Consider the following 20,129-nt stretch of genomic DNA (forward strand, 5'->3'; position numbering starts at 1 on the left):
ATTAGCGATTCAGATGATGATGGAAGTACAGAGTGTTGGGTAGCTTACCATAGCAATGACTGCTGCTCCAGCTCCAGCAAGTGCCACAATGAACAAGTGGAATGTCATGTTTAGCTGCAAAGGGGGACAAAGAAAAGGACTTTCATGGTGGTACACTAAACAGAAACTGAATGAAAAGTCAGAATAACATAGAGCAAATAATTACATCCCTGGTGCCACCCTTCTACAAAAGTAATTACTAATACTTTTTCCAAAAGACTGACATCACTATGTGACATTGTGCTTGTGCTGGTTTTGTTACAATACTCATATCAGGGATGAAGCATACTTCTATTTAAAAACATTGTATTTAAATCATAAAATATTAACAAAGCAAATTATTTAAAAATAAACTATCCAGCGCTTTTTTTCTTTTTTTTCTTTTTTTTTTTTTTTTAGTTGCAATACTACTTTACCAGATCTACAATTGTTTGTGGTCATTTCTCTAGTGGCAGAGACAGCCTAAGAAAACCCCGTTTCCTTTCATTAGCTGTAGCTTTCCATCCTCATATATTGATTTACTTCCCTCCCAAATTTGCCAATAAAATTTGTTCATAGTGATATAATATAAACCAGGTTACTTAAATAATCCAAGTTAACCACCTTCCTCAACCCACCCCAAACCAAATGATTACATTTGTTTTTAATTTCAGTGATCTGGTTTACACAGCAGCCACTGAGTGTTGACTGCACAGCAAGGGTTGCAGTTTCTTAGATGGTTTTGGTATGAAGGCAGATTGTGTACCTTCACTCTAAAAGGATTTATTCAAACATAGGAAGACCCAGTGACACATTTAGCAAAGCACCGTCTGACTTCAGAGGGATCAAAATTTTAGCCTCTTTTCTTGTTAGATAGATGTAAATTTGTTCATCCTGTCTTCATCCCTGATTGTTTAAAAACCAAATCAGAAGCCTCAGCTGCACTGAAATAGGTGGCCTTTGCCTAAGGGAAAAACTACAAAGAAAAATGTACTAGCAATTATTATCCTAACACACTGCAAGATTTGGTCAAATCCATTTGAAGTCTTTACTCTCCTGTCACAACAGTAATCATACGATCTTCAAACAGTGATTCATTATATAGACCTACTCATTGCACACCAGATGCATTAGCTTTCAAAAACATCTCACTAAAAATATATGACAATGGAATTCTTGAAAAAATAAAATACAAGTGTATTTAGAAAACAAATGGCTGGAGAAATTGCACTGACTAAATTTGGTATGCAGTAAAAGACTAGGAAAGGTACTTCCTGACTGTATTTTCCACTGGGATTTTATTTCATCACCATAGCTAGAATTAGAACATAAAGAGTAAGAAGAAAACACACATCATTTACTTCCAACTATAACATATATTACGGATTTGCCAAAAATATTATCACATTTATTCACCTCATTAGAGTCACACATCTTGATGAAACTTTCTGAAGTGGTGCAAACCTTCTTTTCCTCTCCAATAGTTACAATACCTGGAGCAGAATAGATATTCACAGCATTTAGTATTCCTAGTACATAGCATATTACTTCATATGAGCCAGAAGAGCTAAGAAATACACATTCTTGGCTGCTTTGCAGAACTGTTTTTAACAGGAAAATCAGGTTTTTGTTGATGATCAAGGGGCTGGAGCACCTCCCATATGAGGAGAGGCTGAGAGTTGGAGTTGTTCAGCCTGGAGAAGAGAAGGCTCTGGGGAGACCTTATAGCAGCCTTCCAGTACCTACAGGGGGTCTATAAGATGGGGAGTGACTTTTTGCAAAGGCATGTAGTAATGGGACAAGGGGTAGTGGCTTTAAACTGGAAGAGGGTAGATTTAGATTAGATATAAGGAAGAAATTCTTTACTGTGAGAGTGGTGAGGCACTGGAACAGGTTGCCCAGAGAAGTTGTGGATGCCCCATCCCTGGAAGTGTTCAAGGCCAGGTTGGATGGGGCTTTGAGCAACCTGGTCTAGTGGAAGGTGGCCCTGCCCATGGTAGAGCGGTTGGAACTAGATGATCTTTAAAGTCCTTTCCAATCCAAACCATTCCACGATTCTATGATCATTTCAGCCATCACAAAACTAACACATCATCTGTTTAGTAAAAGCCCTAGTAGGAAACATGCAGGTAATAATTTTTCAGCCATTTTTGAAAATACCTTCATTCCAGATTTTGAGCAATCAAAACACAAGAAAAATTATTTGCAAACAGTATATACTTTTATCATGTTGTTCACAAACATTCCCTACCCTCATGTGGAGAAATGTGCTGTACGTTGTTTTCAGACATGTTGATCTGGTACAAAGCTTCTTTTACAAGTTACACAAAAGCATTACTCAAATGTATACTTCATTGTAATAATAGTTTCTCTATCAGCAAGAATAACTAGAACCTGCTACATTGTTTCCTTTAGCTAATGTCAAGATACTAAATCAAAGACTAGCTTGAAGAAAACTGCTGTAACTCAGTTATCATGAAAAATGGCACTGTTCTTTCCTATTAGTAATCAGTGGGTTTTACGCTGAATTTACAGGAAACAGGTACATTCACAGAATACACATTTTATATGTTAGTGTTCTATGCACATTTTAAATAGAATTAATAACAAAAAATAGGCATTAATATTAGCAAAATAAAAGGTCATAGAAAAAGAATTAATACTCTTGATGAAATCTGTACAGATAATTGCTTTCTCAACTCACTCGTCATGCTGGGGCGGGGGGGTTGTGAATCCATAAACTAAAAAAAGGTGGGTTTTTTTCCCCCCTCATGAAAACAATAATGTGAAATATTTTGTTTCAGGTTAAGTCAAATGTTTAATATGAACCAACCGTTTCATTCCTAAGCAATACAGCATTTTTTATATCTCAAAATCACAATTAAAAATATACTGCTATTTTATATTAGGCCAAGGCAACAAAAGAAAGACTTAAGGAACTGCCTGACAAGAGTATGATTACCCAAAGCTCTGTGGGCTGAGAAACCATTAAGGCCAGGATATCTAGATTCAAATCAGTCTTGTGGCAGAAAGGAATTGAATTATCATCACCAAAGCAAGAATTCTCAAACTTTTTAAGATTCCAAACCACCTTTTGTCCAAGTTTCCCATCCCCTCAAAACACATGTATGTGTATATCCCCACTTTATTCTAACCTCCACAGTTCAGGCTTTAGCCTTGCTCTCTCTGTCCACCAGCCTCTTAGAGTGTTACCATTTGTACTGCCATCAAAATTTTTGCAAGCAATGAATCTTGTCCTGTCCCAATTCACCTCTGCAGAGACAGATGATAACCTAGGATCTCACATCTCCAAATTAGTGTCCTACCACAAGCTTAAAGAGTCAATTCTCCAGATAAAGGACTAATTAAGCATTTTAGACAAGTTCCAGCTATTCCAAAAGAAGCAGCTAAACAGAAGCTCCGAGCCAAATTCTCAGTACTCTGGGAAGATGGACAATGTTGATTCAATTTTGTCAGGCCTGGAAATGCAGTGCATCTCTAATATACTGCCTTGACTAGAGGGTAAAAGGATAGAAAGAGATACGTAACAATTGTTTAAGAAACAATTCTGGAATTGTTTTCAGAAACAAATCTGAAGTGAAACAGTTCACTTCAGATACACGGAAGCAAAGCAAAGTGATGCTTTCTTTTGTGACATTTTGCTTTATATTTAGTGCTTTTCATTCACATACCATACTGGCGAAGATCCAAGCAGAGATTAGCTCCATCCACTACGGTGGCATTTCGGCAAATGGTCCACAGATTGAAGTACATGTAAACAGGCAGAGAAGTGAAAGCTGTAACGCCAAGCCAGGCCAACATAAAGATGTATGTCAGCATAATAAACTGCAGTAAAAGAGGGAAAAACAAAACCAGTGGTAAGTCAGAACTTAACTGATACTCCTTTGCAAAAAAGGAACCACAGAGAAGTAACAAATGCGTTTCTGACTGGTTTTGTCTGTTTCTGTCCTTATTTAAACTACAGTTTTGGTCTGGTAATCAATTCGTGATCTGGTCAAAGTGAGTGACAGAGCACTAACATGTTTCTGAAGAACAAGCAGTTATGCTTCCAGAAGTGCAAGCTTACTCCACATTCCTGTCACTCTTGGGCCTGTGATTGATGCAAAGCACCACATCTGAAGTACAGACAGCTGCGTGTTTTGTGAAGCCTGTCTCTCCCTCTCTCCCATCACCATTACTCCATAGTTAAGGCAAAAGGCCACATGGTTGTTTTTTCCACTACCAATCATGATGTAAAAAATTAGAATTAAATACTATAGGCTTTGCTTGCTTTTGCTTTTAAAATCTGGGCCTTAACAAAAATGAGTCATTATCAATGGCTGCCACAGAATCTCACTGGCAAATCCATTTTGCATTGAACCAATGAGACAATATATTTGCCATTTTGTTACTGTATTTAGACATACTTGGGGTTACATACAAGGGAATTAGTCATTCAGAACAAACTAGGGTGCTTACCTCTGTTAATAAGGAATGCATTAAATTACATGCTTTGCAACATATGTGCTCCAAAGGCTACACATTTTCTTTTTTTATCCATGAGCCTCAAGAGTATAGCAAGCTGATTGTAGGAGGCATTGAACTCTACTTGCCCTTAGGGCTAGTAGTTATGCTGGCACACCCAGCTTCTGCAACCACGTAGGCATGCTACATTACTACTCTGCTGCTAACCTGAGACAACTAGCAGACACATTCATCAATAACAAATTACCTTTTCATTTTATGCTATGCAAAGGATATGAAGATGCTACATGGTTAAATGTGGAAGATAAGTCAGCCTCTAAATGTTGAATCCAAATAGCCCCAAGATTTGATGGCTTCAGAAATGCTGATGAATCTAAACACATTACTGAAACAAAAAAAAATCAGCACACTAACATTTTTCTAGCTGCTTACCACAGAAGAACATTGACTCTGAGAATAAGAAATAAAAGCTATTTTTGAAAGCTGAATAAGCTGGTCCACAATCTGCTTAAAATTAAACCTTAAAGAATAAATAAGGAGAAAACGGAAGACATTTTCTAGTTCTTTTTTAATGTAAGATCTTTCACATCATGTGATAAAGGAAAAAAAGCCTAATATAAATACAGATTTTAGTTATGGAAATCAAATAAGGTCAGACTCAAAAGGGTTGTAAATGGTAGTAAAAATTGTTAGAGGGGTGTCTTGTCCATGTGGACCTCATCAGGAAGAGCAATCCAAAACAACAAAAGGGTTGAATTTAGGTGAGCTAGTTTTATTACTTTGAAGTTATGGGATGGACATTCTTAAGCAATATTAAAGAGACCTTAATTTGATTTACTTTAATTCACTTCCAAAGAATATTAAATAAAAGCCATTTTAATTCTGAGAAAGTGTATTTACATAGGGATTTAATGTAGTTTAATTAATCCAGTTTAAAATTCAATTCAGATTAATTTTCCTGATTGTCCCTAGGTAGATAAGACTTTCAGCAGTAGTTTGAAAAGCTGGAGAATTTATAGCACTAAAAAAAATTACCAGAAGGATGCAGGAAAGTAAAAGATAAAGTGGAAAAAGGAATCAAAGTTTTCTGCTTAATAATTTGGGTATCTGCTTTCTATCCTTTTCTTTATTTAGTACTCAACACTTCAGCTTTTCCTGCCGGTTTGTAAGTTATGAACCATTTTAACTTTTCCCTTAACACCAAACTAGTTTAAAGGGGAAATTGATGTATCTAATTTATGTTTAAAGATTTTTGAAAATGTATTCATGCAGCGAATGGCTGTCTTCCTTTCCAAATTTTCCCAAACCCACACTTACTAGAAAACCAACTGAAAAAATAGAGAAAGTGATAGCAAAGTCTATAATAAATATACAACCTTGAATGTTACAGTAGACTTATCTGTGCATCAGTTGCTTTATATAATGGAAATTCTATGCCACCTATTGCAGAGAAAATAGTCAATACAAGTAAATACTGTTCTGTACACACTCCATTTATTTTTTCATGATTGTTCCTTTATTGTTTTCCTTTTTTTTCTCTCCATATTACAGTGTTAAAGCTAATGAGACAACATCTGGTTCAACCCCAGGCACTCATTTACAAATAATTACTTGGAAAATTACTTGGAAATGTGGATTCACTTCAGGGCTATGAATTCCCAACTAAAATGCTATGTCTGATCTTAATTTACTATCAAGCTAAAGAGTTGTACTCAAATTTTCTAAAGCAGGAGCAAGAAATAAGAAAGCAGGCTCTCTGTGTGTTCTCAGAACAGCCTTTAAATTCTCAGTTTAGTATATTCTAGAAGTATTTTAAAAGTAAAATGAGCCTCCTAGCTTATATTCCATGAGTTTGCCAAAAACAGGTAAGTCTGAGGCCTTATTTTTGAACATTTTTCTAGAATTTCTGAACTAAATATTTAATAAATTTAGTACATCTCTCAGTGTAGTACATGCATAATGATTTAATGGAGAACTAAATCTTTTATATTAGTTATATTATTGAACTGTCGTAACTGTTTTTAAGACTGGGCTCCACACAGATTCAGGAATCTTCCTATTCTGTGATTACCACCAAATGGAGGAAAAAGATCAGCCTTACTGTGAGCATTACAATTCCTATTTAATATCTTTTTATTTTTCTGATATGTAGTAGGGATGAAACTCTCTGTAGCCTTGTTTGCTTAAGAAGCTTGCTTAAAACTCTGTACTAAGATAATACAAAGCATTGGTATAGCAAGAGGGTTAAAAACAGAGCTTATTAGGCTCTAAAAAAATCTGCCTTAGGCATAGAATAACAGCAGGAGAAACCTGTCAGATGATAGCTGCTGGGAGTCACAAGAGCTGCTTTCTTAGAGAGAATTGACTGCTTGTTTATGGATGGGATTCTCTTTTAAAAACATGAATCTGTTTCATTGAATATCTCAGAAAAAGTGAATCAAATGCCGATTTCATTTTAAAAACATATTTTAGAAAAGGAAGAACTTTATTTTTCCTCTTTCAGTCACTTTTGACTGAAGAGCCAGTGGCCAATTATATGCCCAAATTCATGTTATAACACCAAGAAGAGGGGGGGGTGGAATAGAGAAAATTCACTTGTTTCATGTAAAAATAACTAAAATGCAAAACTTAATGTTAAATCACTTGGTAGTTATGAGTTATCCCTGGAAGCTGCTATCACTGGTATCAGTGAAGCAAATCACAAAAAAGTGATCTGGGCATTAATATACTTTCTGCTGTAGGGGCAGTAAAAAGCAAAAGGTTAACCTTGCACAACAAGTTTTTAGTTTCTAGCAATAGGAGGTGTTAGCTTATAAATTCTTGTTATAACGGAATGAAATTGTGAATTATTTTTTTTAAACCACAGGTGAAGGACTAAAGTATTTTTTTAGATAATTTTATCTGCTATTACAATCTTCCCTCTTTGCTCTAGAGACCTTACAAGAAATGCTTAAGGAGCCTATTCACTCCAGGAATTAAATTCAGAACTCAGTCTCCTGAGATTCAAAGGGATCTTTCTCCTTTGAAGTACCATTCTGCTACGTGACAAGCCAAAGATTTATGAACTAGCAGTACAGCATCTTAAAGAGGTATCACAGTTCGTTCTTTAGTATGCTATGTATTGCGTTGGTAGTGAAAATTACTTTCTCTGATCAGTTCAATTTTCACTGTAAGAAGTCAAACACATAAATCCAAACCAAACTGGAAGTGATAGTGAAATTCATCTACCAAATCATGAAGATAAAAGTTCACTAATCAATACTCAGTTCACTGTAGGAAAGAATAGCTAAAGGAAATAATTATTTGAACAAAACAAATCTTTAACCTTTGTAGCAGTTAATTTCTTGTACCAACACCATGGCTGGTAAAACTCTCTCGCCAGATTTTATAAGCTTTTCATTGCCAGTAATGGCTTTCCTGAATCACAAATCATCAAAGTAAGCAAACCATCAACCCTTCTGGAAAGATTTTTTTATAAAATCTGTTGCACAGATCAATGTCAGGACGTAGAGATTTCAGAGCATGTTCTGACATGGTACGTATACAGCACAACAGCTTTCATAGTGGTCACAGCTGGCTGAAATCCTGTTTCCACTGAAAACATTACCCAAATCCTATCTATTTTAATAAGATCAAGATCACAGGTACTGCTTTCTTTTTAAAATTTATGGGTACTTGTCCCATGAAAGCACTTTCATTGAATCTCAAACACTGTTCTTGTTTTAGTTTTGTTATAAATATTTTATTACCCCTGAAGAAACATTGTATGATTGCTTCAGTGACCCTAGGGACAGAGGCAGTGAAATCATATCTGAAAGGTACTGTTACTACAGAGAGATGGATTGAAATGGAAACAAAGTAAACCCCAGCCATTTTATTGTATGAGGCCACTGCTGCTTACTAAAAAAAAAAAAATATATATCTAGAAAAATAGCAACAAATTCAGAAGTGCCTGAATAAAACTTAACTCCAGAAACCTCATGTTGCCACGTAATTTTATCTTTGTTCCAAACCATTCAGCACTTACATTTATACTTCCTCTCAATTTACTCATATACTTATTTTATATGAACTCCCTGACATGAGCTCTCAACTCAAAGAGTTATAAAAGACATACACCTTGCTGTGTTTATATCTCATTTAGATTTATTATTCTGTGACACACACACAAAACTTCATTATTTACTTTCAGCTTCACGATCGAAGAGGTTCCTTCCAAACTTCTTCACAGTCTCAAAAACTCTCTTTGACAGTTTTTGCCAGAGATCAAAACTGCATCTACAGAGACCACATACCTCCATCCTGCCAAAAGGCAGGATTCACTATTGCATTCATAATTCACTATTACGATTCACTATGAAACCCTGTCAGGGCAGGACATCACCTGAAGATGAGCCCAGGGTTAGCCTGGCTGTCTCTAACTGGAATACTGAGAGGCACCTGACCTCTGCAGTGCATTGTGTAGTCCTGGTTCTGGGGGCAGTTTCCCAATCACACATCAGAACAAGGACCTGTGTGTCATTTGATGGCAAGTCAGAAACATGAACAGGAAGATCTTTTCAATTTCTTCCTCAACTGCCCTGTCTCTCTAATGTCACATTCACTTTCAATCGTCTATAGATTAGACTTCAATACTAATAAAACTTATTTTAGCTTTAGCACTTTGCCCAGCTTTAATTTAATAAATGACCTTTGGCTTTCGGGCCTTCTGCCTCAGTCTTGTCCATTTTTCCTAGGAGAAATTCCTCTGAGTTAATGCTACCATCTCCTTATCCTGCGCACATTCTGCATAAACACATTTACATATTCCTTTTAAATTATTAATTGCAGTTGCCAATTGTTTAAATCTAAATAAATCAGAAATTGAAAAATTACACAGATGTCTTTAAAGTCATTGATATATCAATGCTTAATATGTTACAGACCATCCTTTGCCACCCTGGCCAACCTCTCTTTGTATCCATACACCCTCTTCTTACACATAGTATGAAATCTAAATATGTTTATGAAGGACTGTTAAGTAGCTCACAACCAAATGCCCTCCTCTAATGTTCTCGTTTCTATGCTAACGAGCATCTCCTACATTCATGCCTCAATCCTGAACAGAAGTAAAAGATGAAGCAAAAGTATTTCAACTTATCTCATTTTACATATAATGCTGCTGGAAGAAAGAGACTGATATTCTGATATTACCACTAAATGCACTATAAATCACAGAAAATATACACTTACAAAGCCTTTTCCACTTGGTCTAAAATATCACTCTCATTGCTAACAATCACTTGTTGGACATGTATTATTGCCTCTGCAAAACATGTTCATCCTATCTCTCTCTCTGACATATTATATTGCCAGGCACGGCTCCAAGAGTCTTGTTGAAACATGGATACATTTCATGCTATGCTATTACTGTCACATGGTTGATTCTTCTTGGCTTGCATTCAAGTCAACTGCTTCAAGAGGAAAAAAAAAAAAAGCCAATATTGGTCCAAATGTCTCTTCATAGTGGGACAGACTTCTCAGGTTTGCCTAATTGCAATTCATCCATATACTAAATACCAGCTAATGTGATATTCCTTAGATTGTTAAAAACTATTACCAGAAAATTATTAAATCCCTGAAATTTTAAATTTTGAAGCATCCGTTTTATGGAACTGTTTTGTTTGGGGTTTTTTAAACATTTTCTTCTACAGACATTTTAGATGGATGAAAAACTGATTTTGAAAAAATAAAAACAGTTCTCACTGTTACTTTCTGCTTTTCATCCACACACACATTTTTCTAAAATTTCCTTTAAATGTGTATTTCAAGGTTGAAATATTCTACGCATGATGTCAATTGCTTTGTAACTATTTAGATACCTACAAAAAGCTGGTTTACTTTCTGATTTACTCTGAATTGATTTACTGGTAGCAGTGGGGGAGGAGATTTCCACAGCTGCATCAGAAACACAAAAAGGAGATCCTCTAACAAATTGATTCATTTTTAGAAACTGCTTTGTAACCAAATCCAGTATCAGAACATACTCCATTTGAAGAAGATGGCTTTGCATTGATGCAAGACTAGGTTCTGCCTGAAGATTTTATAATTTATCTTTTTGGTACTTCCTTATAAACCAATTATACTAATTTTTTTTTTTTAATTTCTGAATCTTCTTTAGGATGTGTATGGTTTTGTAGCACTGTGCTGCTTAAAGTTGTTAGCATTAATTATTTTATATGTCCTTCAGGCAAGACAATTTTTGTAGTCCAACAGGCTTCTGAAGTCCTACAGAGAGCATTGGATATTATCTGCCATTTAAGAGCAGCAGAATTTCCTATTTAATTTTACAATCTTCCAGACAGGAATTACTTTTTCTCAAAATGTATATGCTTATATTTTCACATTCTCAAAGTTTTTCCTTTCCTTTTGTTTTTCTTTTTGGTGGTGTTTCTAACACTTTGAGGTACTCTCAGGGAATATAGCTAAGCTATTGGGTTTGTATTTAAACATGATTACAGACAAATAATCTGGTTTTAAAACTACTTTTTTAAAAAATTGAGTAGCTATCTTCATTAAATACTGCTGCTTCATGGGTTCTTCAGACTGTGTTCATGCCATGTAACTATTCAATTCAAAGACATAAAATATGAAAAACAATCAGTTCCATCATGACCCACTCCCTGCCAATGTAGACAGGTTCCAGTAGTAAATTTTCCAGGTATTTTGCCTCCAAATTGCTGATAACCTATTTATAAAATCCTGATCCATACTCTAATGGTTTTTAGTGATGACAATTTTTCTATACACAGAAAAAGATAGCACCCATCTGGGAAAAGACTGCACTATACAGATTGTTTACATTTTTCGCATTGCCAAGAGCACAATTTTTGTTCAGGAAGTTTGTATGGTCTATACTCGGGAACAAGACAGTGAAGCTTAAACTAGAAAGCAGAAATAATACTCTTATAACTTCTCTAAACAGATGTGTCAATCAAAATGAATGCTTGGCTATCAAAAACAAGAACATGTGTTCTTTCCTGATTTCTTCTTAATGGGGCTTGAAAAGCCTATGAGAGAATCAAGGGGTAGGGACTTTCCTTTCTCATTTGCTGTCTTGCCAAGGAGTGAAGGTCAATAACATGGCTTCTAAACAGCCAGGGGATTCTAAAAATGTGACCTTAAATGTTAAAGCTCTTCAGCTAAAAGAAGCATTGATACTCTGGTTTGCTAAATCTGACCAGCTTAACTTGAATGCTAATCATCATATGCAAATAAAAGGATACGAGCAGTGAAGGGATAAATTTACAAGTTTCCCTCCTTTGTCCTGGGCAAGTAATACCAAAAAACATTTACAATGGTAACTATGAAGATATAAGACATCAATAGGAAGATGCAGTTTATAAGAAGAACAAAAAGCTGTATATGGTTTCTGTGGGTTTGGGGGATAGTAACTTTAAGTGGGAGAACTGAAAAACAAGCAGGCTAGAAAGCATTGGGAGTTGGTAAAGGACACATCTTTGACCATAAAATTGTGAATTTATGATAATGTCACTGACATTCACAGGCTTAAACAACTATAAAAAGAGTAAGATGTCTAGATGCAGTGAAAAAGAATAAGGCAGCCAGGTGAGAACAAGGTTCAGGGAAAATGGTGATCATCTGATGAGCATTCAAGTTAAAACTGAGAAGGATTATCTGAACCTAGGGGAAAATAAAGCTATCATCTTGAACAATTTATGATGGTTCATAATAGAAAGGTAAAGTCCATGGAGAAAGTGTAACAGCTACCACAGTCAAGCACACTTTGGAAACTTATGACAGCACATTTTCAGAAAATAGTTTCATTAAAAAACCTACTTATTAACCGAGCTTACATGCCAAGGAAAAAATCTGTCGTCAATGTGAAAGACACACTTACAGCACAATCTGAAGCAAAAACATTTTGTCCAGTTTATCACCAATAATAAAAATTCTGTCAGTGAGCAGCAAGACCAAGAAAAGCTGAGAAGCTACTGGCAAGGCATATTATAATGTTTGGTACACTCCTCTATTAAAGGAAGCAATGAACACTGCAGTCAACAAAAGGGCTGCGTATAAAACACATGGTAAGTTATGCGAGAAGAGGAATGATCAGTCAAAAGAATGACTTTCTTAAGTGTGACATCCCTGAGTGAGAAAATCTGGAAGTATAAAATAAAGAAAAACAAAACAACCTGGAAAGATTAAAGAAATAAGACAGACCAAAAGTACAGTCAGCATCTAGAAATATGTAACAAAATAATTTCTGAGCTCACTGCAAAAGATTTCTAGAAGTATAAAAAATAAAAAAAACCAAAACAACTTGCATTCTTCTTTCACTTCAAGAAACTGTGTGTATATTAACAATGTAGTTGGGAGGGTAATGGCATAAAGAGAAGAGATTCTCTTAACCACTCAGCTGAGTTCTGAAGTATTGCTAGGGCTTGTCCTTCCTATTTCAAGAACAAGCACAGAAGATTACAAGGAACCCAATCCTCTCAAAAAATTCAAACACTGGTTTAGTATCCAGAGATAAGATGACTTCCAGAAACTTATTTTATTTACTTAACTCCAGCAGTGTTTAGATCACAAATGTTATTCACCTAAACTCCAATTAAAGGGGCCAAGCAGGGTGCATCCTACTAAATTTAGACAGTTGACTGAAGTGCTTAATATAAAGGACTTAACTTAAAAGACTTGAGGGTTATTCTCTTTGCAGAAAATAAGACAGTCACTTGCAGAAAAATTCAGCTCATTTGAGGAAGTCTCTAACCCTCTCTCTCCTCTAACTACTGAAGGAGCATAGGCCCTTCTCTTGGCAATCTTAGTGACATTCCTAGTTAGGTGGGATACATCTGTGTCACAATGTAATCCCTCTGAAATTAACTTCTCCATCAGCTTCTGGGTCATTTGTGGTGATAATTCATGATTCTGGTTTTTAACTACGCAGTCTGAAAGGTCAGACCACCATATGAATGTCACCTTCCCCATTTCCCATGTCAGTGTCTGAAACTACTTATGGCTTTCACTACTTAACATGTATAGGGACAAGAGATTTGTTAGAGGCTTTCCTTATTTAAGATTGGATTAACGAATTCTAGACCCATAAGTACATCTGCTGTGTTGGAGAGAAGGTCCTTTACTTCTCATAAATGAAGAAGCAGTGGCATGGAGTATTCTGCATTCCTCCGATACAGCAGTATTCAATCAGAAGGAAGGCCTCTCTGTCTGTCAGCTCAGCATTTTGCCACCAGAATATCCAGATATGGTATCTGATTTTCAGAAATGAGAGCTTCATTTCTAGCATTCATAAATGATGCATCTGTTCTGGGTGGGAAAGCCAGCTGAGCCTGCAGTGAACTCCTGTTACACAAAGAATCAAATGTCAATATGATGCAGTTTCACTGCCTCTAGAATAACTGGTCTGGTAAGGGCAAGATGAAGTGACAAGTTCATCCTTTACAGATGGTTTTTCAAAACATTTGTGAAACTTCCCTGGTTTTTCTTGCAAAATAAAATCTGGAAATATTTTGGAAGGTTCAAGTTTTAGTTTAAGCACGCAGGAAGCATGGGTCAAATAGCACATAGGTATTCAGGTAGCCAAAATAATTTTCTAAGGCAGAAAAATCCCTTTTGCTCCCTAAAATAAAAGATTCCTAAATACTAAAGATACAGAAGATATATTAGTCAGTGCACCTGGGAATATAAAACATGTTTCTCTAGAGCCTTAACATGTCTCTTGTAAAAGGTAAGATACAAAGAAATAGAAATACAACTGCCAGGATGAAATCTTTATCCAAAGTTTTCTGATGAAATAAAAAGAACTGCTTTCCCATTTCATAGCATAAAATGAGGAAAAAAGCCTCATTTGTGTTTGTTTCTTCAATTTTTTGTTGACTCTGTAAGCAGACGTTCTAAAACAAGGTATAAATGAGGCTTTCCATGATCAAGCTAGCTGAATATAAATAGGAAGGGTATTAAATCACAAATATATGGTGTCACAGTTGGCTTCAGGCCTGTCTCCCATTCTTCACTAATCATGCTGCAGCACCATTATATATAACTGTTTATTTAATTCTCTAAAAGCATGTTCAGGCATTGAAAAATGAAGACAAAAACCACATCCATCCCTCCTTGAATGTGACTGGCATTGTTATATAGCTTTTGTTTTACTTTTCCCAGAAAATTAATTCTGAAAACGCTGCCAATGAGACTCCTCGCTGTCACTTTCACAAGCCCTCTCTCAGATCTGAGAGGGTACACTCCACAGCAGCACTGGCATGACTTGGATGCTAAGCGTCTGAATGCTCATGTAGGCTGATTAATCAACTATACAAGCACTGGAAAGGTTAGGTTGAGCTATTTCTTTTTCCATTACTTCAGGCAAAAAAGATTCCTTTTGCCCATGTAAAGCTAGAAAGTGAGCCAGTTACAGGGAAGGAGGGAGGTCAGGACGGGCACATGAAAAGTTTCTGTAGATGTTGGTTTTCAGAGCTCTTAGAAGCCTGCTTTTCAAAGAACATTTTGATAAAAAAGAAAAAAAGGATGTTACTTTTCAGATTTCCAGTGAGAAATATAGCTTGTCCATACAAAGTTAAAACAAGCTTCTCCTCCTTGAAATTTTTTGTTGATTTTTTCCTCCATTTTCCTAATAGGTTTAGTCAGACATAATACATATGCTTGTGCAAAATATTAATGAGAAGTAATTCTTCAAAACAACAAATATCCTGTGTGTACATTTCTGCTAGTATTAAGATATTGCTAAAAGAAACTGTTTATTCTTTGACAGCTTAGATTTTAATATTTACAAAACTGCTATCTCAAAATTTTATACAAGGAAGCTTTCTTGCAACATGTAGTATCTGCCAATCCTCTCCAATAGCATTATCTCATTTTGGCAACTGTACATAACAAAAATTATTACAGCAAATTTGCATAGCAATAGAACAAACTGGGCTTGACATACAAGGATACTGATTAGGTTTGATTTACCTCTCCAGTCATCTTTTTGTTGTACTTACTTAGAACTTATTCCTTCATATCATTGCATGATTTAAAGAACTGAATAAATTATAAACATATCACTGCTAGACTGAAGTATTTTCTAATTCCAAATGTTTTTTTTTAAATGTAATCTGTTATTCACCCTTAAGAATTTTAAATACGAGATAATAAAAATAAACCTAGTCAAAAAGTGTATCAAGTTTTAATTGACAAAAATGCTGTATATTCTGTCTTGGTCTCAAACCTCTAAAGCACATAAGCAAAAGCCAGAATAATAACCCAAAATAGCTCCAGACATTTTTATAGCAATCTTACTGATATATCATCAGAATAAGACAAGCAATCAAACTGCAGACTTTTTTTGTTTCCAGGGAAAAGAAAAAACTTCCACTAACTTCAAGAATAATAACAACAATGCATTTAACTCAAAATAATTGATGGTTTATTTTAACTGTAATCATAAACAATATACAGCCTTAACCTTAGCTGCACAATGTATATCAACACAAGGTTTCTTAAAGTAAAACACAAACATTACAATTACTGATGAGGAAAGTAAAATGCTGAAGGAATTAATTTAATGAATCATTAATAATAACCATAGAACAGATGCTTAACTGTTCGTTTCTTCTAGACACGTACTACAGCATTACAGTTTATACTGCAAGGGCATCAAAACTGGGAGGATGCAGCATTGCTTTGCTGCAATACTGAGGACAGGCATTTATGGGAGCTGTAAATTAAAAACAATGTTCTGAAATATTTGCTATTCTGTACAGAATTTGAACTAGCTTAGTAGGTTCTCAGTGAATATAGATTAGAGATTTCTCTCCAGGAGATGAAAGCAGTGTTGGTTTAAGCAACGACTGCTCTTTCTTTAAAATGTTTGCAGTCTTTATTTATATATTTATTTAAAGGCTTTAAAACAATTCTAAGTTGAAGTGCCAAAATCATACAATGACATTTGGCAGGAACAAAAGAAAAAAAGGATGAAAAAGCAGCATTGCTGTGGAGCATGTTACATCTATGTAGGGATGGCATACATGCTGTATTCTCCAATCTCCAATGTGTAGTTTATCTGTGTTCAGTTTAGCCTTAAATGTCAGAATACCCAAAATACTAGTTTTGATACTCTTTAGTGTTACTTGAAGATATTCTCTATTGCCTATATTTGTTCTTAGTCTGTATTCCAGTTTAATAAACATTGACATTTGTAGTAGGGTACAATGGGAAACCCTCCTCTGGCTATTATTTTATATATGATTTATTATAAATATAGTATAATATTAAGTGCATCTTAACACCCAGATCTACTTGGCTGTATTTCATCATTCATTTTCCATCAGAAAATATGATTTGTTGATACTGATGGTGTTTGCAGAACTATCCAACTCCAACAGCTACCAAGTGTCCAGGCCTCTTACCTTAGATGCAGAAGAGTCAAATACCAAAAAAGTTAATTACTTACCTGATATTGAACAGAGACCTTAAAATATCCCAGTTCAAGCAGTCAGCAATTTTAGTATGACAAATCTCCACTTAAGGCCCAGTAGAAATCAGAATTTTTTGAATCTAGGTTTTCCAGTGTCATAAGTCAGTGGTCTCTCCACAGCAGAGATAACATAGGAGTAAATAATGGACTGTTTGCCAATTAGAAACAAAACCAAACCTGGTGATGGGTCTCAGCTTGTCCCAAAGAGGAACAGGCAAGATGTCTAAAATAACAGTGAAAATATTAGTAAGAAAAATATTTCTTGCCCAGTAGAGCTGAAGGCATTACACACTTTTAGTCCTGTCCCAAACAGCTTATGTTGCTAAGGGAATAAGCTTTCCCATTCAGCTGGTGGAATCAATTGCTCCTAGTGATTAACCAATACAGAGAACATTTCTAACACTCTATTCTCCTTTGCTGTGATTTCTAACCACTAAGCTGAAGTATCAGAAAATATTAAAGAAACAGAAAACAAAAAATAAACATCACAAGGCACTACAAATATATAAAACATGTTGAAATTGTCATAATACAAAAGCTTTCTTAACTACTTACCCAGGCACTGACACATCTGCCGCAAGTGGTGATTTTAAAATCCCCATAGAGATCCTTGATGGCACCGGTTGTAAAGAATCCCTCCACCATCAGCAAAATGCCATATACAAAGAATGCAGCTGCTACACCATATATCACATACTTGAAGATGTCAATCCTGTATAGGAAGAGCAACAATTATTTATCTGCATAAATATTTAAAGCTGACTCTGAAATTTCAGGGTGAGATAATCAGACCCACTAAGCCTCAAAGTTTCTACACTGAAGTCAGCTTAAGTGCTGATGCGCTATAATGACAGCCGAAGCTGAGGACAGGAGTGAACTTTCAAATAAAATAACATTGATATAAGAAACACTGGGCCATTTAATTTAATAAAATGCAAAAATAGATCTAGGTGTGTAAGAGCACAACTTGTCAGAATAATTTAGAAGTCAGTTAATTTTCATTTTATTTTCCTTTAAATAAAGTGGCAAAGAAAAAAAAAGAAAAGAAAAAGGAAACAAGAATCTGACACATTTCCTGAGTAGCACATTGTATCCAGCATTTAGGTTATAGAAAAGATATTTTGTCACAATCTTCAATAAACCTCTCTACATGTACAAGTAGTTCTCAAGCTGCAATGCCAATCTGCGCTATCTTCTCTTCATTATTATTTTTCCACTTATTCTCCAAAGTGTCTGAAACAGAATAATAAAGTCTTCAAGAGAGATCCCTAACTTCAAACCAGAAACATGTTATAATGAAAGTAATAAGGTCAGATCATCTGGTGTTCTTCTATAATGAGGCTTTAGAAACATCATTTCACAGACCTAAAGCTCAAGAAATGGAAGGATGGCTTACAGCATAACATGCAGAGCCCTAGAATGCTCAGTTTATTACAGAGGAGATTACCTGGGTTGTCGTGTGGTTGTCCTGCCCAGCACTGTGTAGAAGCTCCACAGTGGCTCAAGGAGACTCTGCCTCCTAAACGTTCTCTCATGACCAGGGTTTGTGAAAAGATGTTTGACAGCACCTCTCTGCTCTAAGTGTTTTGTCTAAACTTGGAAACGTTCCTAGTGATCATTGCCTTGGATCGGCAGGCTTTAATGTTTCCTACTTGGACTTCTCTAAAAAACTAGCCACAGCAAGCTTCCAGTTTATCAATATGACACAGCAGAAGTTGTGCAACTCTTTAGAAAATGGTAATATGCAGATTTAAGACATTAATAAGTTCCAGTCATATTCTCCAGGTCAAGATAGCAACACCTCATAAGAAAATAGGACAAAAAATAAGCCAGAGACCCATTCATTAGGATCTGCAAGATGAATTTTGACATGCACCAAACAACTACCCAAATTGGATGTTTCTCAAGACATAAAGATTAATACTTTTATTGTTATGAAAAGAAATATTTAATGATAACATTTCTTTAGGATCACACTTTTCATCATCACCCAAAAGATAACTCTCAATACATGCTTTACATGTACAATAGCAAAGCTCAAAACCCATTAAAATTTCTTTGAGTTTGGATTGTTTTCAAGAGATTCAGTCAGATTCAAGTTTACAGTTGATATTTCAGATGTATGACTGTGTCTACAACTTCACTGAATGCATCTTAAGCTTACATTAGTGTCATAAAAATGCAGTTAAACTTATGACCTGATTGGGGGTGGGAGAAGTATTATAAATGAATGCTTTTGGCACTTATCGTAGCATTTTTTCAGAAGGTGATAACTGAAGGGTTCTGGGAATGAGACAGGACACGTTTTTCCCTAGCATTCCAATAACAAAGCCCTCTCAGCTTTTTTCTACATCACTTTTTCTTTCATACTCTAGTGAAAACTAGGGTAAGCTGACATCTGTATGGAATAGATACATGGACTATTCAAAAATGGTGAAATATATTTGATGCTATAGACAGTATTAGATGATGCAAAGCTGAAATTTATTTTAATACATATAATTGCTGTTTACATTGTAAAAATTCCATTTCCCTAATTTTATAGTAATTCGGCCAGTGGAACACTGCTTTAACAGGAAAATTATGTTTTGAACCTATCTTGTCATTATTGATGAAAATAAACTTACAAGAAACAGGCAGCAACTTTGTGATTATTCCATAAAATCTCTACCAACTCCTACATTATACACATTACAAACTTGTGACCTCCACCAGTGACTGAAGCATGGGAGTTCCGCCAGCAGCAGCTCCTCTCACAGACCTCTGTGGGCTCAGTGCTGTAGAAATTACAAGCTATCGTTGCCCTAAAGAGATTAAGACTTTTGGGAAGTCCAGAGACTATTTTAGCCCTTGCAACAGCCCTTTAAACCATCCGTGCTGAGCCTCTCACTGAGCTGCTTGTATCAAAAAGTGTACTAAAAGATCTCTGCTTTTTCCTCAGCCTTATGTGTAACTAAAGGAATAACTTTCACTTAAGCCTTCCTTTCACAAGGAAAGAATATATATAGCTATACACTAGCCAAATATAGAAATCAATTTCTTCCTCATACACTCTCTACAGAGAGAAGTACTAAAATCTCTAAAGATCAGGCTACATGAGATGGAATAGCCAGGCTTACTCCAAGGAGAA

The 20,129-nt window shown here is 35.5% G+C and overlaps 1 protein-coding gene across 1 annotated transcript in view; it reads right to left on the bottom strand.

Moving 5' to 3' along the window:
• GPM6A (glycoprotein M6A) overlaps positions 1-20,129 on the bottom strand; it is a 127,138-nt gene that overhangs the window by 9,430 nt on the left and 97,579 nt on the right. The window contains exons 3-6 of the mRNA XM_009929872.2: positions 17,555-17,711; positions 3,711-3,864; positions 1,435-1,511; positions 49-114 (exon numbers count right to left, since the gene is read on the bottom strand). Coding sequence (XP_009928174.1) covers positions 49-114; positions 1,435-1,511; positions 3,711-3,864; positions 17,555-17,711 — 454 coding nt within the window. The remainder of the gene's footprint in view (positions 1-48; positions 115-1,434; positions 1,512-3,710; positions 3,865-17,554; positions 17,712-20,129) is intronic.

The sequence above is a fragment of the Haliaeetus albicilla genome, chromosome 1 (assembly GCF_947461875.1).
Source record: "Haliaeetus albicilla chromosome 1, bHalAlb1.1, whole genome shotgun sequence".
Classification (NCBI taxonomy): Eukaryota; Metazoa; Chordata; class Aves; order Accipitriformes; family Accipitridae; genus Haliaeetus; species Haliaeetus albicilla.